Genomic DNA, 25208 nt, shown 5'->3' with positions numbered 1-25208 from the left:
TAGATTTTAATGTTTTTGCCTTGTTTGCTGTTTTGTCTTGTATTGTCCAGCACTGATTGTTACACAGTGAATGATTTAAAGAACTTTATATGACCAAATAATATTTTCTGTTTTCGGCTGTTGCCCCTAGGGGTCGCCAAAGTGGATTTTAAATTTTAGATTAAATGCGATACTATTAAGCAACAGTATTATACACGTGTAAGTAACACGTTGTTGAAAATACATGATTTTGAGTCATATGTGCTGAAATATTCCGTTACCGACGATGGTAGTTACGTCCACAGTCCTTTTACGTAAAGCGTCAGCGTAGGGAGGCACTCACGTGGAGGACGAATGTGACAGATCCACGCGGCTCCACTGTGAAGCGCCACTCTGTCCATCCCGATAACTTACAGATCGAAGGATATCTTTACGTGACGCGGCACCGCTGGACTTTTGTTATTACGTAACTGTGGACGACAGAGAGACTCTCCGCAATAACAATAGTTTGAGGTGGAATTGTGCCTTCTTTCAGCGACATGGAACCCACACAAGCGAAATACGCCGAAAAGCACTGTGTCCTGTGCTGTCAAGAAGTGGAAATCTTCGCCGTGGGAAAGTGCGACCACCCGGTTTGTTACCGCTGCTCCACGAAGATGAGGGTGCTGTGTGAACAGAAGTACTGCGCCGTCTGCCGGGTGGAGCTCGATAAGGTAGGCGATACTACAACACGGGGATGGCGCTTTGTTTTGCTAACTAGGCCTTGTCGACCTCTTAGTTCAATAATAAACTAGAAACCCTTCAAATATTAGAAACCAGGTCTCAAGTGATGTCTTAAAATGTTGTTATTGTTCTTAAAATGTTATTTTGAATAAATAGCTACTAACACTGTCAGTTAGACACCCAGACGGCTCGCTGTCAGTAGCTTAGGTGACGTAGCTAAAGCTAACCTAGATCCATAAATCCGGCATGTTAGCAGTAGCTAGTTAGCCCCTTTATAAATACAGATAGACTTTTGTCACATTTTGCCTCAGTAAAAAAAGTTGTTGTTGTTCTGATAATTTAACCTCCCTTTTTGTTTAATAATGTTTTCTCTCTTCTTTTTTTACATTTCCCTTCGGATACATGAAATGGGAAATGTACTGTTTTACAATTGTAATAACTTTGTGAACCAGTGTGACTTCAGTGTTGCTTGTTCACAGATTGTGTTATGTTTTACTTTCACGCTGACACAGTTCTGGAGAAAATGAAACAGTTGCTGTCAGTTTCATTTCAGCCAGCTACGTGGACATAAACCATATGGACAAATAACTTAGATAAGGCCACACCCAAATGGTGTGATGTATGAGGAAATGTCAAAAAGATGGTCCAAAGACACCTGAGTTAGGATGGAGACATTTACTGAAGAGATGATTCCAAGTCTGACTGGAATTTTTATTGTACAAACCCAGAGACAGTACTGGAATCATTATTAGCTCAGACATAAGATATATTTATATATATATATATATTGTGGAGAGGGAAACTATTTCACCCCCCAACAGTATTGGTCACACCCTCTTTCTTGTTGTGTTTTTTCAGGTGATCTTTTTGAAAAAAGTGGACGCCTTTGCCTCTCTGTCCTTCCTGCACTTTCCATGTGAGAAGCAGCATGGCATCTACTTTGGAAACGAGATGATCTACGCTAAGTACAGGTGATTTTTGTCTGTGTTTGAACCAGTGGAATGTGACGATAAGCTGAGGGGTAGTTTTTTTTATCTAAACCCTACTAATATAGCTAACATTTGGTGCAGTGCAGATGAACAGCCCCATCTGTTAAACATTATAGGCCTTCAGCTTTATCACAGTTTGAATTGTCTCTTAATTACGTGCTGTGCGTTTGTTTGTTTTAGGCACCTGCTGCTATCAGAGTGTATCCACTGCCCAGAACCGAAGGTGTTCTCCAGATTTGAAGAACTGGAGCAGCACATGAGGAAACAGCATGAGCTTTTCTGCTGTAAACTCTGCACAAAGCACCTCAAGGTAAAAAAAAAAAAACAACTGTCTATAATAATGTTAAAGTGTCACATTACAAACCTATTTAACAACAAGTTGTCTTGATGTCCAGATCTTCTCCTACGAGCGTAAGTGGTACAACCGTAAGGAACTGGCACGTCACAGAGCACATGGTGATCCGGACGACACCAGTCACAGAGGACATCCACTCTGCAAATTCTGCGATGACCGATACCTAGACAACGACGAGCTGCTCAAACACTTGCGCAGGGACCACTACTTCTGCCACTTCTGTGATGCAGATGGTTCTCAGGAATATTATAGGTGCGAATCACAAACACCTTTTTGTCACTAATGGGGAATACTGGGGGAAAAAAAGATGATGTAACTCATTGTTTGGTCTCGCTTCTAAACAGTGATTATCAGTACCTAAGTGAACACTTCAGAGAGAGTCATTATCTGTGTGAGGAGGGCCGCTGTGCCTCAGAACAGTTCACCCATGCATTCCGCACTGAGATCGACTACAAGGCCCACAAGGCTGCAGCACACAGCAAGAACCGAGCAGAGGCTCGACAGAACCGTCAGATTGACCTGCAGTTCAACTACGCCCCCAGGCAGCAGAGGAGAAATGAAGGTCAGTGATTAATGTCGTGGTTTTTGTTACTTCAGCCTAATTATGACCTCAGTCATTCAGTTTGTTGTCTGTTAGTTTGAGGCAAATGTACATGAATTAACACAGGTGCAAATTCTCAGGTTTCGTGTCAGGTGAAGATTATGAAGAGGTGCGATTCAACCGAGGTGGAAGAAGACAGCCTCGTGGGGGTGGGGGACAGAAGAGCTGGAGATATTCCCGGTGAGAACCAATGACCAACAGTGTGTGATTTATTCTGTCCACACCTTCCTCTTTTAATCTTTCCAACATGATTGTTTGCTTGCCTTTGAAGGGAGGAGGAGGACAGACAGATGGAAGCTGCCATGAGAGCATCCATGGCAGTACGTAGACAAGAGGAGAGAGCAATGATGCAGGAAAGGAATGTTTTCAGAGAGGAGAGGAAGGAGAGACCTGAACAAGAAGAGCCCCGACACAAGAGTGGACCCATCAAAGCCACGAGCAAACCTCCAGGTGAAAAATGGTTCAATTTAATAAAATATAATAAGGTTCTGGTTTTCTGTGTCTGTGTTTTACTGACATGTGTTCTGTCTACAACAGTTAAAACAATGAAGAGCAGTAATCTTAGAGAAGAAGAGGATTTTCCAGCTTTGGGTGCAGCAGCTCCGACACCTACCTACCCAATGTACTTTCCTAAAGCAACTCAAAATCTCATTCTAGATTTTGTCTATAAAAGGTTTAATTTCTGTTGCTTTGTCTCCCTCTAGTGTAAAGTCTGCTCCCGCTTTGATGCCAGTGACCCCTGCAGCTTTGAAGGAGGACGACTTTCCGAGTCTGTCAACTGTCTCTGTTGCCGCTCCCATGACCCCTGCATACTCCGCACAACCCAAGAAGTCTTCCTCTTTCCAGGAGGAAGACTTCCCTGCCCTTGTGTCCAAGGTTCGCCGGCCCAAACCTGCAGCAGGCACCGCGTCTGCTTGGTCCAACAATACTGCCCATAATAAACCAACTGTTCAGCTTCCACCTCCTTCGTCCAGAGCTACTCCTCCCCTTACATCTTTATCTTCGGGACCCCAGCTTCTCTCCTCCTCCTCCTCCTCTTTGTCATCTTCATCTTCACGTAAGAAAAAGAAAGTAGGAGAGAACGGGAAGGCAGCTCCTCCTCATTCCCCTCCCACCTCGGACGATGAGAGCAAAGGGATGACACAGCAGGAGTTCCGTTCGGTGCCCACCATGTTGGACATCTCATCTCTGCTCACTGTAAAAGGAGGCAACACCAAACCATCGAGTGTCACCCCCAGCTCTTCAAACCCGGCCCCCAACAGTGATGTCTCTACCTCCAAAGCCAGCAAGAAGAAAAAGCAGCAGAAGAACACTACTACTACTACGTCTGCGCCCGTGTCTTCACCTGCGACGACAGCTGTGAATACAAAGACGGTGGAAACAACGGCACAGAAGGAGAACGTTCCTGAGAAAAGCAGCAACAAACCTCTGACTAGCTCAGTGGTGGCAGCACTGAGCAGTGGATTGGCCAACGGCCATCCTGAGAAACCAACACCCATGAATAAGGAAACTACGTCAGTGGCTTCACATCCAAACATAGACCAGCTTCTGGAACAAGAAGAAGAATTTCCTGCTCTTATAACCAAGAAACCTCCACCAGGTACATCAGACCAATGTCCTCACTTGTTTGTGTGTATCCTTAACTTGCTGCCCCCCCCCAATTGGTCAGTATGCTGCATTATGTTTCATTCATTCATTCCATCCTGCCCCTCCTGAGGATGTGCCCCCCACTTTGGGAACCTCTGCACTAGGTTGAGTTATAGAATCATGACTCACTGTCTTCACTATTTCATTGCTGTCTCTTTTCCTTAGGCTTTAAGAGCTCCTTCCCATTGAAGGCTTCAGCTGCTGCCTCGTCCTCCTCCGTCACTCCTTCTCCTCCACCACCACCAGGTCTCGGGGTCTCAGGACCTAAACCCCCTCCAGGCTTCACTGGGATACCCATCAACAGTAATGTAGTGGAAACTGCTCCTCCACCTGTAAACCAGTAAGTGTCTGAACAGATGTTAGTTATATTATTGAATTTTATTTACTTTGTTGATCTTGAGTTGTTTCAAATAAATGATCAGAATTTTTGTAATTTTTTTACAAGGCCTCCCAAGGTACCAAGTACTGGATACTTGGTTCCAGAGAACTTCCAGCAGAGAAACCTGGAGCTGATCCAGTCCATTAGAAAGTACCTGCACAACGACGAGTCCAAGTTTAACCAGTTCAAAAACTATTCTGCTCAATTTAGACAAGTGAGTTCCCAACGCATGGGTTAAATGTACATGTGTAATGTATTATTCTTAGGGGTTCTTTACTACCTGGATTCCCAAGTAAAGTTCTGCCTTCATTCCCAGGGTGTTATTTCAGCAGCTCAGTATCACCGCAGCTGTAAGGACCTGCTGGGAGACAACTTCAACCGCATCTTCACTGAGCTGCTCGTGCTCCTGCCGGACACTGGCAAACAGCAGGAGCTGCTGAGCGCTCACGGAGACTGTAGGGCCATGGAGAAACAGTCGGGCACCGGAGGGGGAGGAGGAGGAAAGAAAAACAAGAACAAGAAGAACGCGTGGCAGACTCCGACGTCTGTGGCTAACGTGGCAGCAGAGCTGGAGTGTCAGGTGTGCCCTACCTGCAGACAGGTGCTGGCCCCCAAAGACTTCAACTCCCACAAAACCCTGCACCTCGGGGAGAGGGAGGAGTTTCCCTCATTGCAGTCGATCAGCAGGATCATTAGCTAGCACCTCTGTTTGCACCGTTCTGCTGTTTTGGAACACCTTTTTTTTTTTTCAATTTCCTCTGCAGCTCAGTCGAAACCCTGCAGAGAGCAGCACGCAGCGCAGCCTGTGGACCGAGCTTTTCAGATAAGTTAGACGATGGATTAAAAATGATTCATGTTTTTGTTTGGTTTCTGAGGATGATTATGTTTACAGCTCTTTGGTAATGGTTTTTCCAGTTCACTCCCACAGGTTGGTGTCGGCTGAGATTTCCAGCTGGCACTGGCGTCGCCGATAAACAGTTATTAATTTACTGAAGAGCTGAAGTTTTACTTGAAGAAATATCTGCTCCTATGTTCATTAACTATTATTTAGTACAAATATTTGTTCTTCAAAACCAGAAATAGGGATGTTCAGAGTTCATGAACCTTTTGTACAAGTGCAGAGTAAATGAACAAGTTCAGCTCAACCTTTAGTTCTATATTTATTTAAGCAAAGCTTTGAATGCTTTTGATCGTCTGCTGCTTCATACGGAACAATTCTGCTCATGATGGTTCTTTGTTGAGCATCATGTAGAAGAACACTTAGAACAAACTTTTTTGTTTTGAAGGAATTTTTGCATTTTCCAATGTGTTCTGTTCATATCCCTCACCAGGAGACTGAACTGGTTCATCAAAGTTAAACTGGTGGCTCACACTTTTTTCAATAATGGAAACTAAAGTCTTTAACAATGCAACAGTGTCCTGGTCTGATTTTAGAGTTTTCACCTGTCTTTATTAAGGTTGAAAGGTTCTTTTATTTCTCCAGAATTTCATTGCTCTCCATCTAGTCCTGCTCATCAACCATTGGCTCGTTGTGGAACCCCTCCTCCTTGTGGCTGCTCTGTACCCTCCCACTGATGAGCTTTCATCGTTTGGTTTGAACTTTACCCCGACTGAGGGACGCAGAGGGAGAGAGGTATGTGACTGTACAAACACTACATCAGTGTAATCATGTCACAGCGAGTTAATCAAACACATGGTGATGTCTTGTGATAAACTGGGTTATGTTGCATAGTACTTGAAATGATATTTTGAGCATAATGTCAAATATTTACAGTTATGTTCAGTGGGTCTTTCAGAATGCATCATATAAGCCATAGATATAAATATATAAATGAATGTATTGTTAGAGTGATGAATTACAAACCCAATTTCCAATTCCTTTTCTAAAAATAATTAACTAATTATCAGCTAATACTTTATCTTGGTTGTGTGTTTTTACATTCATTTAAAAGATTTTTGGTGGTGACGTGAGAGACAAATGATCCAACCAAGGTATTTTTCTTTTATTTTGAATGACAGTCAGACTGCAGTCCAGAGACATTCAGGTACTTGACGGTGACACACATCTCTGTACACAGCATTTTTACACTGAAGAGATCAAACAGCTTCAGATAAACAGGAAGAAACGAGTACATGAAGGTAACACACTACAAAGTCAGTGTTTGCTCTGTCAACCTGTTGATGGGGATACATGTTCATCATTAGTTCTAAGGGTAAAAAAAAACAAAAAACAAACCCACAAAACAATTACGTGCTGATTGATTATAAGAGTTTTAAATTATTTCCAACAAAGATTTTATTCTAGCTCATAAATAAGAATCATTTTTTTTCTGATTAATACAGGACAAGCCAGACCCTGGACATCTTCAGACACGGGTTCCACTTACTTCAATAACATACTGTATTTAACAATCAACCAATACCACAGTAGTGAACATGGGCCAGAGCACAAAACACACAAATGTTTGTTTTATTATCATAAGAATTTTTTTTTTTACTACACTGAAAAGACTGAAGCACTGAGAACAATAATACCAACCTGACCTGACCTGTAGCCTAATACCTCCATCTACACTTGACCCCAGTGGCACACAACCATTGATCAGGTCATGAGTGGACCATTTACACCCATCAACATTTCTGGGACTACACTGATTTTTTTTTTTTTTTTTATTTCATACTTTCCATTTCTGCCAAACATTTAAATTCCTGATTGATTCAATTCTAAGTGAGGAGCAATAATGAAGTAGTTAAAGGTCACAGAGCCAAACACCCCCGACATCACCCTGTTTAGGTCAACTTTAGGTCAATTAGGAATTTTACATAAACTTAATCCAAAAATATATTTTGACATGTGAACCAAAATATTATAATATCTCTATTCTGTTTAATGGAAGAGATTTTTAATCCTAAATTATACTGAAGTTAAATACTAAATCTAAATCTGGAATTTTTAAATTTTTCTAATTTAAATTGGAGTCTGGAACTCTGTTCAGTTTTTTAAGGAGGTGAAAATGAAGAAAAATAAATAAATTATGCAAATGAAGTTAGAATAAAGCTGAGCTAAAAATCACTGTATAAAGTATAAAGTCTGACGCTGTGATTCATGGAACACTGTCAGCTGCAACAATGGCTGCCCAGTCTCACTCAACTTAAGAATGACACAGTATTCAATACATAATGATTCTTCTACAACAACTCCATGCATTACTATTAATACTTTATATATATATGTATTTATATTAATATCGTCGTCATAATTACTTTATAAAAACAAAGCCGCAGCTGTCCCCGTGCTGCAGAACCACCTCTGTTCAGCAGAGGGCACTGTCTAGGAGGATTAGTTTTAGAACAGGTAAAGCTTCTTACCTGATGATCAATTGACTGTTATTTGGGGATGAAAAACACTTGATTTTTTTTTTCTGTTTTATAACTTAGTGACACCAATATGTTTTTTGTGGAAATTATTTTATAATTAAGACAAACACTTTTTCTCCTCTGCACCGACGCAAACATACATTTGATGAAATAACTGTCATGGAGTTACAGACAGCACACGCCTGTACACATGCACGCTTACATACATGTACACACACACACTGTGGTTATAAAATGTTCACACACACCCCTGTTAAAATACTCCTCGTGTCCATAATGTTTTCCGTCTTTACAGAATTATAATATATTAAAGCACTCGTATAAAAAACCCCATATTTTACAAGCATGATGTTTCACATTGAATAGTAATTTTATGACCAGAAATTTTAATTACTAATTGTGTCCAATTACTGTAAGTTTCATTTTATGGCAGTTTTTCAGGGGTGTGCAGACATTTTATATCCACTGTATATTTGTTATATGTCCACACACACACACACACACACACACACACTGAACATGTTCACTGATGGCAAGTGTATGTCAACCACGACACAGAGACTCTGCTACACACGGACACAGTTGTCATGGTTACTATCTACATCATTAGTGATCCACATCCACCCACCCATCCCTGTCACCATGGTAACAAATTCTGACCCGTCTCCGTCAACAGCAGGATTCAGAATCGATGACTTAGCGAGCTAGTCATTTTGTTTTGGTCTTTCTTTTTTCTTTCCTTAAGACTGAACTGAATTTCTCCAGCGCCCTGACCTGTCGCCCCCCCCCAGACCCTAGTGCTTTGTGATCACCCACAATCCCACTGATATTAACACCGTAGTAGTAATATGTTAATCAGAAGACAACAATAAGAACGAAAGGGCAGTTTGGCAGCTTCTTAATCAGCATCTCAGCACTCACATCCTGTATTATGCACATGACAATCAACATACGGCACTGGCTCAAAGATCACATGACAGTTATCGGCGTCATGGACGGGCGACTCTCTCTGTGATACTAATGACTGATGATAGTTAGTGTAAAATAAACGGATTTAGTTTAGACGAGAAGGAAGAATTAAAGCTTTGTCGTACACTGTCAGACTTTTCTACAAAATAGAAAAACTGGCTTTAGAAGAATGAAAATGTAATCTTACACTCAGTTCTTACGTCAGGGTTGTGACAGTTAAAGACGAATAGCAGTTTGGTCAACAACTGATAAAAAGTAAGAGGAAAATAGTCATTTTTACTGTAGAACAGGGCTCTTTCCAGAATTTTGTCTCACGTCTTTTGGAAGAAATACTAATTTTAATTGCCTGAGATCTGTCAGTCATTTGAGACAGTGCCTTTATGAACCACCGGGCCTGATGGAGCCTCGCCTCAATAAACCACAGCACATACAGAACGTCATGATATATATATACATATATATGTATATATATCTATATATGCATATATATTTTACAGTTTTTGTGAAAATCTAAACTAAATCGAGTCACTGTCTGAAATACACAGTGCTGTATGGCACTTGGTCAGTCTCTAAGTTTGAAAACATGCAGATTCAAAACTACATGATGACTTTTCACTGCAATGAAGGAAAAAACAAAACAAAACAGGAGGAGGAACGACCAGACTGTAGTTACTGCTTCTATTTCATGTAAGAGAAAAGAGTAGGATGAAGGTCCTAAATGTTTTCATCCTCTCTCTCTCTCTCTCTCTCTCTTCTGATTATACCGCTCCTGCTGTAGAGCTGGAAAAGCCATGTTCAACAAAGCCACAGGTCTAACTGACACAGCTGGAATGTTACGGAGGACATTGGAACGAGAGGAGGAAACAAAGAAGGAGAACCCCTGTTTCTTTTCTTTTCTTTTCTTTTTTTTTATCAGTTATTGAAAACTGCTCAGCTCAGACCTACATAGAAATGACTGCACGTACAACATCACAGAAAGAAAGTTTCTTTAACTTAACTCTCAACCCTTTCCTGGATCCTGATTTTCCACCATCAGCTCTATCTTCAGTAAATAGGAACCTGGTATGTGGGCGCTGTGTTGTTCTCGGTGAATGGTGGGCTCTGGTAGGTCTCTGTGGTCTCAGTGTTGCCGCCCCCTGGTGAGTTGGAGGGGTAAGGCTGTGTGGGTGCGCCACCATCCATGTGCTCTGTGGTGAACAGGCTCATGTCTGTGCCCAGCAAATACTTCTGGACGGCACGCACTGTTAGACCAGCCTACAGAGGCAGGGAGGGAGGAAGAAATAGTTCTTTTTAGTACTAAAAATACACTGCTGTTGCATGCTTATTAAACAAATGAAGTAATATTACAAATTAGGGGTTTCTTTTGAGAAAATAAAGAAAATATTCAAATTAAAAGTAATTTGCCCTGCCCTGCTGCACTTGCCCAGTAATAGCTCTGCGCCCCCTACTTTGGGAATCCCTGGTTTAGATAATGTTTCTCCAATGTTTTTTCAAGCATAATAATAATAATCTATTGTAGGGAAGTGTATAGCAGTTAATATGAAAACCCCAGATCTAAATACCTGGTCACCTCTGTGTTTTCACATCCTTACCCAGGTAATTATGGAGAAGAAGGAAAAGGCTATTGCTGCCCGTGCTGCATCTGCCCCCTGGTTGAGTGGCAGCTCATCAGCCGTGGTCCGGGACCACTGATTGGCCAGGAAACAGAAGCTCACGAAGTACAGGAAGGCCCAAAAACCTGCCAACACCAGAGTGAAGGTGGAGTGAAACTAAAAATAAGTTCAAACCTCCAGTTCGTTTGTTCCTTCAGGAAAAGTTTTTCTCCTCACCAGAGAAGCCGATCTCGAGCATCACAGCCTTCTTCCTGTCTTTGACCGAGCTGATGGAGGCGAACTTGTAGTCCAGGAGGAAGAAGAAGGAGCAGGCCAGGAGGCCGACGAGGCCCACGAACACGCCGTAGTTACAGGCATCTGCATTCTTGTTGAAGACGCAGTGGAGCCGCTCGCTGCCCATGTTGACATAGCCCTCGTTGACAATGGAGGCGAAGACCACCAGAGAAAATATCTGTGGATGGAAGACAGGAGAGATGACGAACAGCCAAAATAATGAGTGGTATAAAAAAGGTACGTCTCTGTGTTCAGCTGTTTTTCTTGCCATTGACTGAACTGTATCTCACAGAAGAAATGATTGTTGGATTGTAGTGATCTGTTAAATCAAGACAATATTACAGGACATTTTGAACTGCAACTAAAACACAGCACAGTTAAAACATGACGGTCATGACAACAGTAGAACCGCAATGGAACCTGCGCTGTTTATTCTTACTCACCACTGCCCCCTGGTGACAAATTAAGTGTTTTGAATCAAAGTAAAACTAGACTTTCCTCAAAAATATATAAATAGTAGAGCATTTAAACATGAACAGTTTTTAAGCCGAATAATCATAGGATAGCTGTGATTTAGTCGTGATTAATCACGTGATAAAAACACAACAAACTGGAAAGCTAAAAAAAAAAAAAAACCCCAAAGGATCATAAAAATAGCTCTAAGAATTTGGTACATGTGACAATCCGTCATTCTCTTCATATGACCGGACAGTGGACGAGCTTTCTAAACAAAAAGGAAACATCTGGAGAAACGTGTTGGAGAATATGAAGATGTTTTTTAGACTTCCCTTAAAATCAATGTTGTTGTGAATTGAAATGCACAAAATCGAGGTCTCAGGAGCATTGACTGAGCTCTGGAAATGAAGCAGCTTGACAGTTGTTTTTGTAAACAGTTGCAACACTGGTCTGGTTTCTCTGTACGTCCTCAGACCGTGAGCATTAACCTAATTTCACCTCCTTCTCTACGACTGACCAAAGACTAGGACGCTTGACTTCCCATCAGAGAATCAAACCGCCCTCAGGCAGTTTTTGATTTGACGGCGTGTACGTGATAAAAGCAGCCTCAGCCTCTGCTGCTACTACTACTACTACTACTAATACTACTATTACTACTAATACTGCAGTACAACATACAGATGAGTATTTTCCTCTTTGCGTCTGTTCTCTCGGCTCATGTCTCTGCCTCCCTCCATCCATCCCTCTGTTCAGACACTGATCAGCTGACCAACACTCCATGGTAGAATAGAACCATGTGACACACACACACACACACAGGAACACACACACACACTCGGGGGTTTGGGTCATATGATAGCAGAGGTGCACACAATGGGATAATGTCAGGTCCACATTTTAGACTAATCACATGTGTGGGAATAATCTGGTCAGATACAAAGGCTGCTTTTAATGGATCTGCTAACTCATGGTGTGGACGCATCTCCAGCAGCACAAAGGAAAATGGGAGGTTGACCAAAAAATGCTTAACGTTCCTTCCCGGTTGTTTTTATATGTACATTTTAAATAATATCAAGAGCTTTAATTGGTTGTTTTTTTATTTTAAAAAGTGAGTTCTTTTCCCACAGCTTTTTTTTCACATCACCATAACATTTGTGTGTTTTCGTTTTCCCACAGCTTTTTTTTTCCCACATCACCATAACATTTGTGTGTTTTCTATAACGGATCAGCATCACATCTGTGTAAGTGCTGTGGCAGCAGAGGTATGCTGTGTTTTCAATGATTTGTCTGTTGACCCCGTCTTGATCTTTGACTGGAAAATTTTGATTAAGTGTTTTTGAAAAATCCCTGCACACTATACTTGAAGTATTATGGTGGTGGTCTTCAGTACAAGTCTTTATCTGACAGCTGTGTTTGGAGTAGCTGATGAACTACTCCAAACCGGTGACATATTTAACCGACATCTGGCCTTTAAATGCCAGCCCACACCACCCCCGGACCCACGGTCCACCTGCACTGGTCAGTCAGTAACCCAGCTAATGTTACACAAGACAAACAACATTAGGAACTGTTTTAACCTTCACGCTGAAGCTCTCCTCGGTGTTTTACTACCACACAGAGCGTCAGGACCTTCCCGTGTCACACAGAGGTGACGCGTTACATCAAACGTCAGGGACACGACGCGGCTCCGTGGCCCAGCGTGCGTAAACGTGTCCTCGGACCAATCACAGGTGAGATGACGGACGACGACCGTGTAGGAGAAAACGAAATCAGGAAAAAAAATTGACAGGAAAATGTCATCGACCTTCTAAACAATATGGTTCAGACTATTACTGAAAGAACTGACTAGAAAAATAAAGGCGACGATAAAAATCGTGGAGCGCGAGACCGAAACCGAGTGGGATGAGGGGACGATGATGTGATTCTGTTCTTGTTTTCTTCATCTCCACAGTTGTGTTTATTCACATATTATCACACTTAAATATTAATTGGCCGTTGAGATTAAATCACGACGAGGACAACAACGGTTGGTTTCTGTTGTAAACACCTACATCTGATGGTCACGGTGTCATGTACCGTAGGCCTACTGGGTTACACCCTGCACCGTGTATTTCTACCGTAATACATGGAGAAATACTCGGCATTACTTTTGTCTAATTATATTTTCGCATTATTTAATAACGATGACTGGGTTTCTGGCGGGTTCATTATTATGGTGAGAACACGTCACGAGTCAGGCGCCGCAACAACACAGATCTCCTCCAGCACCACCTCCTCCTCCTCCTCTTCATCACACACATCAGTACCGTGAAAACCAGCTCTCACCCAGGACAGCAATCTCAGGATGGTCTGCGGCTGTTTGACGAAGGTGATCGGGTCGATAGTGGAGCCGGTTCGGCCCGCTCCGAACGATCCCACTCCGTCCATCTTTTCTCGCTCTTTCCTTCTCTCTTCCCTTCTCTCTTTCTCCCTTCTCCCTGTGTGTGCGCTCCTCTGTGTTCCGCTCTCCCGGCTCCACGGCAGGATGATGCGCTTCTCTCGCTGCTGCTGCTGCTGAAGCTGAAGGAAACGGACCCGTTTTTGCGCGCTCCCAGAGACGCGCGGTCACAGCAGCGAGGTTGTGAGGGAGGGAGGGAGGAAGGGAGGAAGACAGAGGGAGGAGGAGAGACAAAAAGAATGTGTGATTGTTAACCTTGTGAGGCGAAGGAAAGCGTTTATAAATATTATATTTATATCATTAAAAGTTAGTAACATTATCGGACGCCATAGATCAAATTGGCAACTGGAAGTATTTCAACATGAAAATATAATGTTTATTTTGTATTGTGATGACAGAATAATTAAACAAGACTTACATTTAAGAATGACAACAGAAAGAAAACAAACAACCAATGATAATTGATAATTATAATTGACAAGTATTGACCAAAATAGTATGAGATTTATCACAGCACAGTAATTAACAGATAGTCAAGTAGTAAAGTGTGTTCCTGCATCTTGTTATGGTCTTCTCAGCAACAAAGCGTTCATTGATCAACATGATCTCAACATCTCAGGGCTGTGGCGGCCACTGCTGGTAAGAACTCCATGACTCAGTCTTTCGTCTTCTGGAAACCATCCATTAATCACAGGAACCATCTTTCCAGCCATCTCTCCACCGCTCGTCTACACGTGAGCAGTCAAACTCTGGCTTCCCCAGTCTAAGGTTGATGTCGTTATGGAGACGACAGAACCACTGGGAGAGACTGTGGCGACTGCCGGTGTCTGGCTGATTGGTCTTTAATCTGTGGAGAGTGAAATAAATGTCACATGACAACTTTGTTATTCTGTCTTGTAACTAGGTTTGTTGGAGAACTAGAGTGTTGATAACCTTGTCATTAAGTTCAACACTGCCCCGTCAGTTGACTGACCTTCCTCTGAGATCTTCTGCACATTCGTCGCATGGGAAGAATTTGGAGAAGAGGTTGATGAAGTGTCCCATCTCCTGCTGCTGGGTGGACGATGGTTGGTCGGGATAATATGCAGCCATAGTGTGCAGGAAGGACCAGGTGTTACGTCCCAGCTCTTCTCGGTCCAGGGGACACTCTGGCTCTGACTCTGTAACCGGGACGTTCTGTAGGATGAAATTAAACATGGAGCTTATCGCGGCGCGTTTGTTGTGAATGTTTTTATCGTGCTGGCGATAATATCGTCTGTCATCTGAAATAACATCATTCAAAACGAACGTAACATGTCCACAAAAGAACATGTTGAACGTCAGTGCCCTCCAGTTACCTGTGCAGCAGTTGTCGTCTGTTTCTTTTGGAGTTTCATCCACGATTTAAAGTCTGTACACACTCTACACGGCTTCTTCTTCACTCCGCCGACCTGCTCCTGTTCCTGCGCTTTACCGGAGCTTCCCCCCGGAGATCTGTCACTCACTGGAAACGGGAAACCTTCAAACCCGGGAGGACTTGAACCTGACGTTCCTCCCGGTCCTGTGGGCGCAGCCATGTTTACTGTGAAGTCACTCCGCGTTAAATAATTACACACTTATCTGAAAAACAACACATAAACGACTACTCTGTTTAGAAATATTCTCCATATGTTCAAGTAATATACTCCATTTCCGGTTATACAGTTTCACTTCCGTGGGTACCGACGACTCAGCATGTCAGAAGTGATGTAGACATGGTGCCTTTTCTTGTTTCCACCCGGACCGTTCAAAGGGACGGATCGTGTTCCGGTCGGTGATGAGGGTTGTGAGTGCATGCTGCGGAGAGAAAGCACTGTTAAAGTGTGAGTTTCTGACCCCTAACAAAATCTGAACAGCGTGACATTAAAACCATTTGATGCTTATTTAATAATGTAACATTGTTGTTTTCGAGTTTGTGCTGCGGCTGCGGCTTTTCAACTATTTAGCAGCAATGTTAGCCTATGTTAGGCTAACAACTGTGGAATGACACGTTTGTGTTTTTGTTCCTTTTCGCTCGCAGAGCAGCTGTAGCATCACCTGAACCGCCGCGATGGGTATCTTGGAAAAAATCGCGGAAATAGAGAGAGAAATCGCACGTACACAGAAAAACAAAGGTGAGCGAGCTGTCATGAGGCTAACTGTGAGCTACAGCCTGGGTGAAACTTGATGCAACCTGTATGCAAGCAGTTTGGGTTTGTTGCTTTTCAGTAATGACAAAGGGTAACGCCGTAGCTTCTGACTAATGTCTTACAGTAAACTCTGGTAATGTGCCATACCTACAGTGTCATACATCTGTCTAAGTAAAGTTACACTCTGACGGACAAAAGAGCTCATGTATTTCTCTTCCTGCAGCCACTGAGTACCATCTAGGTCTGCTCAAGGCCAAGTTAGCCAAGTACAGATCTCAGCTTCTGGAGCCCTCCAAGTCAGCGGGGGCCAAAGGTGAGGGCTTCGATGTTATGAAATCAGGTGATGCCAGGGTGGCCCTCATTGGTTTTCCCTCAGTGGGTAAGGTATGTTGACATGGTGAAAAAAATAAAAAAGTAATTTCTAACCTGCAGTTTTGTGCCAAACAATATGAGACTATGAAGTCCTTGTCCTTCAACACGTGTCATTTTGTTGTGTTCTACAGTCCACCTTCCTTAGTTTGATGACATCAACAGCCAGTGAAGCTGCTTCTTATGAGTTCACTACTCTCACTTGCATCCCTGGTGTCATTGAGGTAAGCATGAACGTTTTTGTCAGTCTACTTTATCTCTCTACTGTTAACACTTTGATAACTACCATCATGGTGTTAATTTTTTTCACCTTGGTTGTCATCAGTACAAAGGGGCAAACATTCAACTACTCGATCTACCAGGAATCATTGAGGGTGCTGCCCAAGGTACCAGCCATATATTTCTATAAACATAACATTTACCAAATAGTATACTGATGTTTGGATGTTCATTCAGGGAAGGGTAGAGGTCGGCAGGTCATTGCCGTGGCCAGGACAGCAGATGTCGTCGTCATGATGTTGGACGCCACTAAAGGAGATGTACAAAGGTGTGTGAGAGCTTCTGTGTGTGTCCAGTTTGAGTTCGTATGAATATTTGAGGGTGTTTTAAAATGAATTCTTCTTTTTTTTAATCTCCTTAGAGATCTTCTGGAAAAAGAGTTGGAGTCAGTAGGAATCAGACTCAACAGGAGGAAACCAAATATTTATTTTAAGGTACTGTCTTGGTTTTATTTCTCTAAGAAAGTAAGGGCAATGAACATCAACATCTAACAAAATTATATTTGACTGAAGAAATACATTCGTTTTTAACAAATAAAAAATGAAATGAAAATGTCTTTCTGCAGCCGAAAAAAGGCGGTGGTCTCTCCTACAACTCTACAGTTCCTCTCACCCAGTGCTCTGAGAAACTGGTTCAGCTCATCCTTCACGAGTACAGTATCCTTCAGCCAGTAGAAGGCGCTGCAGATACCAGAACAATAAAAAAACTAAAATTAGTTTATTTAATTTTCATACTTTGTTTTGTTTCTTTTTAAAAAAAAAAAAGGTAATCGGTGATGAATCATCCATTGGATAAAAAAAAATGTAATCGGTGATGAATCATCCATTGGATTTCTTTAACTTCCCTTCAGAAATCTTTAATGCTGAAGTCCTCTTCAGAGAAGACTGCTCCCCAGACGAGTTCATTGACGTCATCGTGGGGAACAGAGTGTACATGCCTTGTTTATATGTAGGTCTCAACACCCAAATAATGGAATTGCAGTTGACGTGACTGTTGAAGTGTCTTTGAGTGACAATTGTTGTTGTTGTTTTATTCAGGTTTACAATAAGGTGGATCAAATCTCCATCGAAGAAGTGGACCGTCTTGCTCGACGACCTCACAGTGTTGTCATCAGGTTTGCAAATAACCAGTTTTCTTCCTTCGTTGTTTGACTCACAGTATGGATGAAGTTGAGTGAAGCTTTTCTTTTTTTAAACATTTAGTTGTGGGATGAAGCTGAACCTGGATTACCTCTTGGAGACGCTCTGGGATTATCTGTCTTTGATTTGCATTTATACAAAGAAAAGAGGAGGTAATAATAAAAACACATTCTGGTATTTGCATCTGTCTATTTTATTTTTTTTATGAATTATCCTTTTTTTCTCAGAGCGTCCGGACTTTAACGACGCCATCATCATGAGAAGAGGAGCAAGTGTTGAACACTGTGTAAATGAGAAAAAACAAACAAACGCACGTTTAATGAACTTTGTGCTGAATAAATAAATTAACTGTATTTTTATTATTTTTCTTTGCAGTGCCATCGGATCCACAGAACCTTAGCCAGTCAGTTCAAATATGCCCTTGTTTGGGTAAGTAGCAGCTTTAATTTCTAAAGTATCTTTTTCCATTATATGAAATTAATGTGGTGGACTTGTGCAGAATTAGACAGTAATACGTTAATTGTATCGTCCAGTATTTTCCATATTTACTGATGAGAAACTTGATTCCTTAATTCCATTTTACTCTTGTCCTCTTCGTATATGAATGAGATCTTTTTTTGTGTCCCCCAGGGAACCAGTACCAAGTACAGCCCACAGAGGGTGGGGCTCACACACATCATGGAGCACGAGGACGTCATCCAGATTGTCAAGAAATAAACAAAATGAGAAGAAAACTGTACAGTAGATACACAACACCACCTTTATTATTTTGTATATGTTAATTCAACTTCTTATGAAAAGAAAACAGTTTGATTTGAGTCGGTTGCTCAGAAACAGATTCATTTTATCTGTAAAGAAGAGAGAAAGTGGGGAATAATAAATTACTTACAACTAGGTTCTTGTATGTTTTTTTTATTATTATTGGTTGTCTCCAGCACCGGTAACCAATGGATTTAAATTGTTAGTTAAAATATAAATTAATTATCTATTGTATGAACTTGGTCTATTTTTTTTAAAGTTAGACTAGTTTAAGATAGTTAAAACCCATAATTGATGTTTGAAATGTTATTAAATAACTTCAACTAAGTAGTTAAAGTTTGAATTAATTATAGAATAATTCTTTCAAAATTGTCAATATGGTGATGCATAGAGAGTAGTGACAGATGAAGTGAGGGATGTCAAATCACAACCAGGTGTTGCTAAATCATATTAACACATTGTGCGTTAGAGTCCTCAGACTAAAGCATTTTACTTTCAGATGGTATGGACTCCTGGCCAATACTCCCCATTCACTAGCACCCAGACAAACACAATAGCACCATTAAATATTCACAAGCATCTCTTTGGTCTTGGAGAGAGGGGGAATGAGTGCGACGCTAATCAGGAGAGTGAGGGAGTTAAAGAGGGAGAGTTAGGGGAAGAGTCTTTAAGCAAAACATACCTGGACTTAGAGATGCCTTGAACATGTCTCTGCAGCGGGAGTTGTGGATGGAGAGATTTGGAATCACCTGAAGGACGGAAATGGCGCAGGAATAACTTTCTGGACTAAAAGGTGACACTCAGGTACGGTTGACTAGGTGTGTACCGTGGAGCAGGCATGACACTTGATGCTACTTGGCTCCATATGGCATGGCTAACTGTGACTGTGTGTTTGTGGTGCCAGTTAGCATTAGCATTTGTTTGGTTAAGCCTTGTTCTTTTATGTGGTTTGTTGACATTGTTTTATTGCTTGAAAGCCGAATGCTTGAAAATGACTTTATACTTTCTACACAGTCAAAAGCGTTTTATTGCCATTTTTACTTTAATAACATTAAAAACATACACATTTGAAATTTGACCTCTTTAAAACAAGCTTTTAACACCAGAGGCGATTCAGATCGTAGCAATTAACAAAACGAATATTACAGAAAAATAATAGGCGTAATTACAGATAAAATACTCATGTTACACTTGTTGCTTGCTTAACCAAAAAACAAACAAAAAAACCCAACACATTTAAAAATAAACAAGTGTAATTAAATAATTGACCACAGAGTTAGTACAGGTTCGCCGTCAGCAGCCATCTTTAACATTTGAATAACAAAATGATTTAATTGGAAACCAGTCCTCCAGACGATGCTAGTATCCACCAGTCTAACATTGTCCGCTGGATTTGCTTGTTTTTGAGTAAAGACAAGTTGTCACGGTCGCAAAATATTGATATTTTTTTCCTGTTTGCACTAAAAGTCCTAACCAATTACATTCTGTTTTCCAAGCAGGCTAATTAGCATCTCGTCTCATTCATAAACGGAAGAAAAGATCGTTAAGAAATAATAAATAGACAACAATCTGCCATTAGGTGATTATTCACGTTATTGAGTTTCTTCTAAAGAAAGTCAATTTGTGTAAGGATTCAATCAATACAATTACTTAAGCAACATTCTGACTAAATTTAAAGAATGAAGGCCGCCATAACATTTATAATTAATTTTGGACCGATCGGGCTGCTAACTCTGATTACTTGGTCTTTTCTGCCCTCTACCGCTGGAGTCTGGTTATTGCAGGGAGTCAGTGCAATGACGTCAGCAGGTTGTAACAATAATGTTTGATAGTACTGCAGCTATACTGTTATTAACGCATTCAAATTATTTACTTACGGTTAAATAGGTTGGGATTATTATTTGAATCTGTACAATATTACATACTAAAATGTTTATTATTACTGTACCATATTAGGTTCCCTCAACTCAGTGAAATTACGACATTTAAAGGGAAATTCATGCCTAGAGTAAATCTTAAAATTGTGTTCTATAACACAAAAATATAGGCCGGGATCAATGGGCTACTTTAAGCAATAGTTTTATGTAGATGTTGTCTTTAGTGTTTACTAAATAGTGGGTCAGGGCCTACAAGTGGGTCAAGAGCCTGATGTGAAAATAACATCTATTTACATTTAAAAACTTTATTGAGTTTAACTTTAAGTTGAAAAAAAGCTTGTATTTACATTTAAAAACTTTATTGAAATAATTAAAGTTTAACTTTAAGTTGAAAAAAAGCTTGACAATTTGAGGACAGCATCTAAGCACAAGTCCTTGTGTGTATGTTTGAAGGTTTGCGTGTGTGTGAGAAAGAGAGAGAGAGAGAGAGTGGCAGAGAGAACATAATAGCCTTTTGTGGCAGATGTGTATGTCAATTGTGATAAGGATACACAGAACACTGGTGTGAGAGGATGATAGCGTACACTGTGTTTGTGTTTGTGCTTGCACATGTGTGAGTGTGTCCCGCCCCTTACTGCACAATGGACTCACCCATTTGTCCACTGGGGCTCTTCCGTGGAGCCGGACAGGGTACACAGCACATGTATGTGCCGCCTGTTTACGTAGAAACCTAATCAGTGCAGTGCTGGTGTTGAAAGTAGACTGTGAGCCGATCCTCCTCTGTTTGTAGTCCGATCTGTGCTGAAGATGACGGACAGATTATCATTAAAGGTTCACTGAAGCAGAAAGCTGTGTGTTTGCCATCAATGGTACCATTGTATGTTCAGCTGGTTCATGTTATTAGGGAAAAATAAAGTGAATGATGTGTTTTAAAGTGTGTGTTGGTGTATGTGTGTGTGTGAGAGGGAGAGAGACAGTGTGTTGGGCGGTGTTTAAGAGCTATAAAACCCCCCCAGCGAGGGTCCTAAAGGTTAGCAGGAATCAGAGCAGCATCACAGAATCTAAGTGAGGCATGGAGTTTTTGACATTTTGACATTTGTGGAATTTTTTTTTATACATTCAAAAGAATACACAAGGTAAGCTAATTATCACCCTAGTTAATTTAGAAGGAGTAAACGTCATGGATTTAGCTTGAGATTACAATATTCTTTTCTTTATTCTTTATTCTAATTTTACTGTACAAATTAAAAAAATAAAAATAAAATAATAATTAATAAAAAGTATTAATTAATAAAAATAATAATAGAAAAAATATAGATTTGAAATCAAATCTACTTTATAGTCTGAAATGTTACATTTTGGACCATGTAATTTCAAGGATAAGCTTAAAAAATACGAAACACCTTTTTAAAGTACAACGTGATGCCTTGATTTTTAGCAGGTCATGGTTTGCTGTCACACTGTCTCTGTTTTCCCACTGTGACAGGTCTGCATGTGTGTACCTGTCTTCTCATGTTTTTCTATTGTCAAACTCTATAATAATCCAGGCAGTGTAGCTTTATACATGAATGGGGATTAAAGGCTTATATGAAACCTGAGTCAGCAGCTCATCGCCCTCCTGTCTCACCCTCTCTGCATTTGAAGGCTACTGCAGACCTGTCTGCCTGTGTTTGAACATGTATTGCACAGCTGCATAAAACATTCACGGGGGCAAATAAAAAGTAGACGAATATTTCTGACAGGCATCAGTGTCTTTAATTGAACTGTTAGGAGAACTTCAGGTGACGTAATGAAGATGGTGATTTTGGTGTGTCGCTGCAGTTCAAAAACTGGTCCGGAGTTAAATGTCGTTTATATGGACAAATAAAGTGTGCAAGATTTAGCACCATCTAGTGGTAAAGTTAAATTTTCTAGTCCACTTTCCCTCACATCAGAATTCCTTTTTTAGAATGCTATACGTTTACAATGGCCTTTAAGCTCTGAATGAACCACAAAATATATTTAGTTAGATATTTGTGTATCAATGCAAACAGAAATAAATACTAACATTAAAAAATACAAAAATGTTTTTTCCCCTTGAAAACCTAATTAATTGCTGAAGTGCTAAACAAAGAGGAGTAAAAGCTAAGCTAAAATCTTAAAAAGCTATTTGGATGGTACTTTCTAAAATGTAATTTAATAAAAACATTTTGACACATGCCCACTTATCTAATTATAGTGTGTTAGGACTTCTAGTCCCTTTAGATAATTATGGGTCGATGCTGCATTCATCAACCTCATGCAAGCTCCATTGTGAGTCTTACCTGTGTGTGTGTGTGTGTGTGTGTGTAGCTTCATGTGCATTAAGTTGTGCATGTGTGTGTCATCTAATGAGCCTGTTGGCTCCACTCTGCACAGGTGATCTTCTTTATTAGTTTTGTCGCTGAGTGCGTCTGCTGAAAGCGCCTTGTCGTTGATTGGCACGTGTGAGCAGCGACTTCTCCTCACCTTAAACTGCCGCTCTCCCTCATTACTCCTGTGTCATGTTTCTCTTTCCTGGCATCCCTACATTTAACTCCACTTCTAACTCATTTTCGACTTTCTTTGGACCCAGGGGTTCCAAACATCTGGCCTGGGGGCCTCTTCTGCCCCGCTAATCCCCCACATCAGGCCCGTGAGGAGATTTTGTTCATGAGACAATTTTTTTTCCACCTGTCAATTCTTTCATGTGACTTTCTTCCCCTCTGTATATTCAAAGTTTCTGTATCTGTTGCTCAGTTCATTAATGCACTATTTTAGTCTCAAACATGGATTTGCATTTTCTGAAATTTTCTATATATTTATTTTGCCAGCTAGCCTCGATCATTTTGCTTCCAACCTTTGACTTAGCTAATGTGTGTCATATATTGGTTAAGGAGCACCCCTGGGTGGAGTTAACCCTTTGTGATATATTTAGAGCCGCTGGCGATGAATGTTTTATCCATGCTCTGTCGGCAGAACACAGGGCAGTCATTAAACATTCATATCCGCCACTGAGATGACCTCCTGGAATATCAGCCCGTTATCAAAGAGCTAACTTTGAGGTATCACAGTGGTGGTAACATCAGCATCAGCGTTTCTGTAACGATGTTAAATCGTGTATGTAAACCAACACATGAAGTATGTAAATGTGTGGCTCTGTCTGAGAATGAATTTAAGTAGGAAAAAAAACCCAGTAGTTTAATTCCTTTGAATATACATAAATCTGAATCTTTTATTTTCATATCCCATATTAATAACACATATTTTGTATCAACATATATTACATTTTTTATATGAAAGTAAAATTCTGACCAAAAAAAACTACATCACAAGGGAATAAATTGAATAAAGTACATATAGTAAAAATTACATATAATTACAAATAATTAAATATTTGCAACAAGACAAAGTTGTACATGTCATATTTACAATTGGAAACTCAAAACAGGAAACACAATCATTTATCTTCCAGAGTGATAGGGGAACTAGAATTAGCCGCAGGAGTAAAGCAGCACCATGGACAGTTCATGTCCATCACAAGGCCACATATACAGACAAACAATTCATTACACTGACACGCATGTCTGGGGTCAATTTAAAGTGACTGATAGTAACTTAATCTTCAATCTGCATAACCTTGGATGGCAGTAAAAAGGAAGATTGAAGATCTGTTTAGCTGCATGACTGAAGAGTCAAACCTGAAGTCAAAGTTATCTTCTTCTAGGTCTTTCATTGTGTCCAGCAGCAAATGATATACAGTAGAGCACCATTTAGACTCAGGCTTTGGTCCATGTCACTCCTACAGGTGTGTGTGTGTGTGTGCATGTGTGTGTGTTTCACGTAATATTCCCAGTTTAGCAACAGCTCAGTCGACCTGTATTATTCATGCAGGAGCGAGTCTGCAGATAAGGTTACTCTGACGCAGTATAGCTGTCGTATTAACGTGCCGTTTGTAACTATAACTGGAGAAGTGCTCACACCGATGCACATCCACGCACGCAGATTTGCTGCATGCCCATATATTTACACACATGTGCTAAGGGATACGTCAAGGCCTCAACTTGAGGTGAGCACAAGAATGGATGAAGTTGCAGTAACCAGAGAGAGATGCAGAAGGTTGCAGGAGGTCATAAAGGCAAGCTGACGTGGAATTGGGATGACACCACCGCCTACGCGGCGCACATACACACTCATCCCGAGACAAAGAGGAGGACAGCCCAAAAGGCCAAGACTCAAACTGATGCGTGTACGTCAGCTCTCCTTGGTGGGGGGACATCCTGCCAAAGTTGGCACAGCTGCCAAGATGAGGATTTACTCCCTGACTCACAGGATGCACTGACAATGGGAGATACACAAAGGACTACACAGATTCTTTCACAGGGACAGCAGGTTCTTTTATTCATCCGGTGACCTTTGGACATTAACTACCGACTTGCGAAGAGGATCAAAACCAGGACTTTACAAGAGTTTTCCCGCTACGGTGGATGTGATACTTTTTGAGGACTTGAATGGGAAAACAAGAAGCAACAAACTGGTAAAACGGAGAGACTCTGCAGTTATCATTGGGTACATTTCGATCTAACAGGCATCTGCAATTTGAAATGTAATATTCCCAGACAGACATCCATCTCTTTTTACTCAAAGAGACAACAGCTCATTTAAGGACTGAAGACGTACTGTAATGTGAGCGAGCAACCATGGCTGAGATTCCAACTACATTAGAAGATCGTGTTTTAAAGGACTGTGGTTTATTTGTATCTCGGCGCACCTTTTAGAACACCAGGCTTGTGAAAGAGGGTACACAGTGTCTGGTTCCAGACGGGGGGGGACAAGAAAGGG

At 41.0% G+C, this 25208-nt stretch overlaps 5 protein-coding genes across 7 annotated transcripts in view; 3 read left to right on the top strand and 2 right to left on the bottom strand.

The window, feature by feature from the left end:
• Positions 1-124: 124 nt before the first annotated feature.
• On the top strand, positions 125-6082 carry znf598 (zinc finger protein 598). Its single transcript, XM_008330145.3, has 12 exons — positions 125-692; positions 1561-1673; positions 1872-2001; positions 2087-2298; positions 2391-2608; positions 2728-2827; positions 2919-3097; positions 3185-3269; positions 3352-4247; positions 4460-4634; positions 4740-4887; positions 4990-6082. Exons 1-12 carry the CDS (start codon positions 519-521, stop codon positions 5371-5373), a joined length of 2814 nt encoding a protein of 937 aa, XP_008328367.1. The 5' UTR covers positions 125-518; the 3' UTR covers positions 5374-6082.
• Positions 6083-7328: 1246 nt separating this feature from the next.
• syngr3a (synaptogyrin 3a) lies at positions 7329-14019 on the bottom strand. Its single transcript, XM_008330146.3, has 4 exons — positions 13688-14019; positions 10850-11084; positions 10613-10758; positions 7329-10274 (listed from the first exon to the last, which is right to left on the bottom strand). The coding sequence occupies exons 1-4, from the start codon at positions 13787-13789 to the stop codon at positions 10065-10067; spliced, it is 693 nt and encodes a 230-aa protein (XP_008328368.1). The 5' UTR covers positions 13790-14019; the 3' UTR covers positions 7329-10064.
• Positions 14020-14153: 134 nt separating this feature from the next.
• On the bottom strand, positions 14154-15390 carry gfer (growth factor, augmenter of liver regeneration (ERV1 homolog, S. cerevisiae)). The gene is made up of 3 exons (XM_008330147.3): positions 15137-15390; positions 14773-14975; positions 14154-14646 (listed from the first exon to the last, which is right to left on the bottom strand). Exons 1-3 carry the CDS (start codon positions 15353-15355, stop codon positions 14484-14486), a joined length of 585 nt encoding a protein of 194 aa, XP_008328369.1. The 5' UTR covers positions 15356-15390; the 3' UTR covers positions 14154-14483.
• A 104-nt stretch (positions 15391-15494) lies between these two features.
• On the top strand, positions 15495-18627 carry drg2 (developmentally regulated GTP binding protein 2). Of its 2 annotated transcripts, none has more exons than XM_008330148.3 (14): positions 15495-15640; positions 15838-15931; positions 16170-16330; positions 16450-16539; positions 16641-16701; positions 16772-16862; positions 16956-17028; positions 17160-17250; positions 17445-17542; positions 17632-17708; positions 17797-17885; positions 17961-18019; positions 18109-18162; positions 18364-18627. In XM_008330148.3, exons 2-14 carry the CDS (start codon positions 15868-15870, stop codon positions 18448-18450), a joined length of 1095 nt encoding a protein of 364 aa, XP_008328370.1. In that variant the 5' UTR covers positions 15495-15640; positions 15838-15867; the 3' UTR covers positions 18451-18627. The 2 variants fall into 2 exon arrangements, with proteins under 2 accessions (XP_008328370.1, XP_016896168.1); XM_017040679.2 differs by having other exon boundaries at positions 15530-15640; positions 15843-15931.
• Positions 18628-18838: 211 nt separating this feature from the next.
• LOC112488364 (unconventional myosin-XV-like) overlaps positions 18839-25208 on the top strand; it is a 13267-nt gene continuing 6897 nt past the window's right edge. Inside the window, exon 1 of one of the 2 annotated variants that reach the window (XM_025064180.1) lies at positions 18839-19310. The gene's annotated coding sequence lies outside the window, so the exon portion shown is untranslated. The remainder of the gene's footprint in view (positions 19311-25208) is intronic. The other variant, XM_025064179.1, reaches the window with a different exon arrangement.

The sequence above is a fragment of the Cynoglossus semilaevis genome, chromosome 17 (genome assembly GCF_000523025.1).
Source record: "Cynoglossus semilaevis isolate Cse_v1.0 chromosome 17, Cse_v1.0, whole genome shotgun sequence".
Taxonomy (NCBI): Eukaryota; Metazoa; Chordata; class Actinopteri; order Pleuronectiformes; family Cynoglossidae; genus Cynoglossus; species Cynoglossus semilaevis.
This window is presented reverse-complemented; position numbering and strand designations above follow the sequence as displayed.

Excerpts from the sequence above, each read along its gene's own strand:
- znf598 (XM_008330145.3), top strand. The coding sequence starts at position 519 with ATGGAACCCACACAAGCGAAATACGCCGAAAAGCACTGTGTCCTGTGC. Across the intron at positions 1,674-1,871 it reads ATGATCTACGCTAAGTACAG|GCACCTGCTGCTATCAGAGT; the intron begins GTGATTTTTGTC and ends TGTTTGTTTTAG. Across the intron at positions 4,888-4,989 it reads ATTCTGCTCAATTTAGACAA|GGTGTTATTTCAGCAGCTCA; the intron begins GTGAGTTCCCAA and ends CTTCATTCCCAG.
- syngr3a (XM_008330146.3), bottom strand. The coding sequence starts at position 13,789 with ATGGACGGAGTGGGATCGTTCGGAGCGGGCCGAACCGGCTCCACTATC. Across the intron at positions 10,759-10,849 it reads GCTCGAGATCGGCTTCTCTG|GTTTTTGGGCCTTCCTGTAC; the intron begins GTGAGGAGAAAA and ends TGGTGTTGGCAG. Across the intron at positions 10,275-10,612 it reads TCTTCTCCATAATTACCTGG|GCTGGTCTAACAGTGCGTGC; the intron begins GTAAGGATGTGA and ends CTGCCTCTGTAG.
- gfer (XM_008330147.3), bottom strand. The coding sequence starts at position 15,355 with ATGGCTGCGCCCACAGGACCGGGAGGAACGTCAGGTTCAAGTCCTCCC. Across the intron at positions 14,976-15,136 it reads AGACGACAACTGCTGCACAG|AACGTCCCGGTTACAGAGTC; the intron begins GTAACTGGAGGG and ends TTCATCCTACAG. Across the intron at positions 14,647-14,772 it reads GCAGAAGATCTCAGAGGAAG|ATTAAAGACCAATCAGCCAG; the intron begins GTCAGTCAACTG and ends CACTCTCCACAG.
- drg2 (XM_008330148.3), top strand. The coding sequence starts at position 15,868 with ATGGGTATCTTGGAAAAAATCGCGGAAATAGAGAGAGAAATCGCACGT. Across the intron at positions 17,251-17,444 it reads GCTCATCCTTCACGAGTACA|AAATCTTTAATGCTGAAGTC; the intron begins GTATCCTTCAGC and ends ACTTCCCTTCAG. Across the intron at positions 18,020-18,108 it reads GAGCAAGTGTTGAACACTGT|TGCCATCGGATCCACAGAAC; the intron begins GTAAATGAGAAA and ends TTTTCTTTGCAG.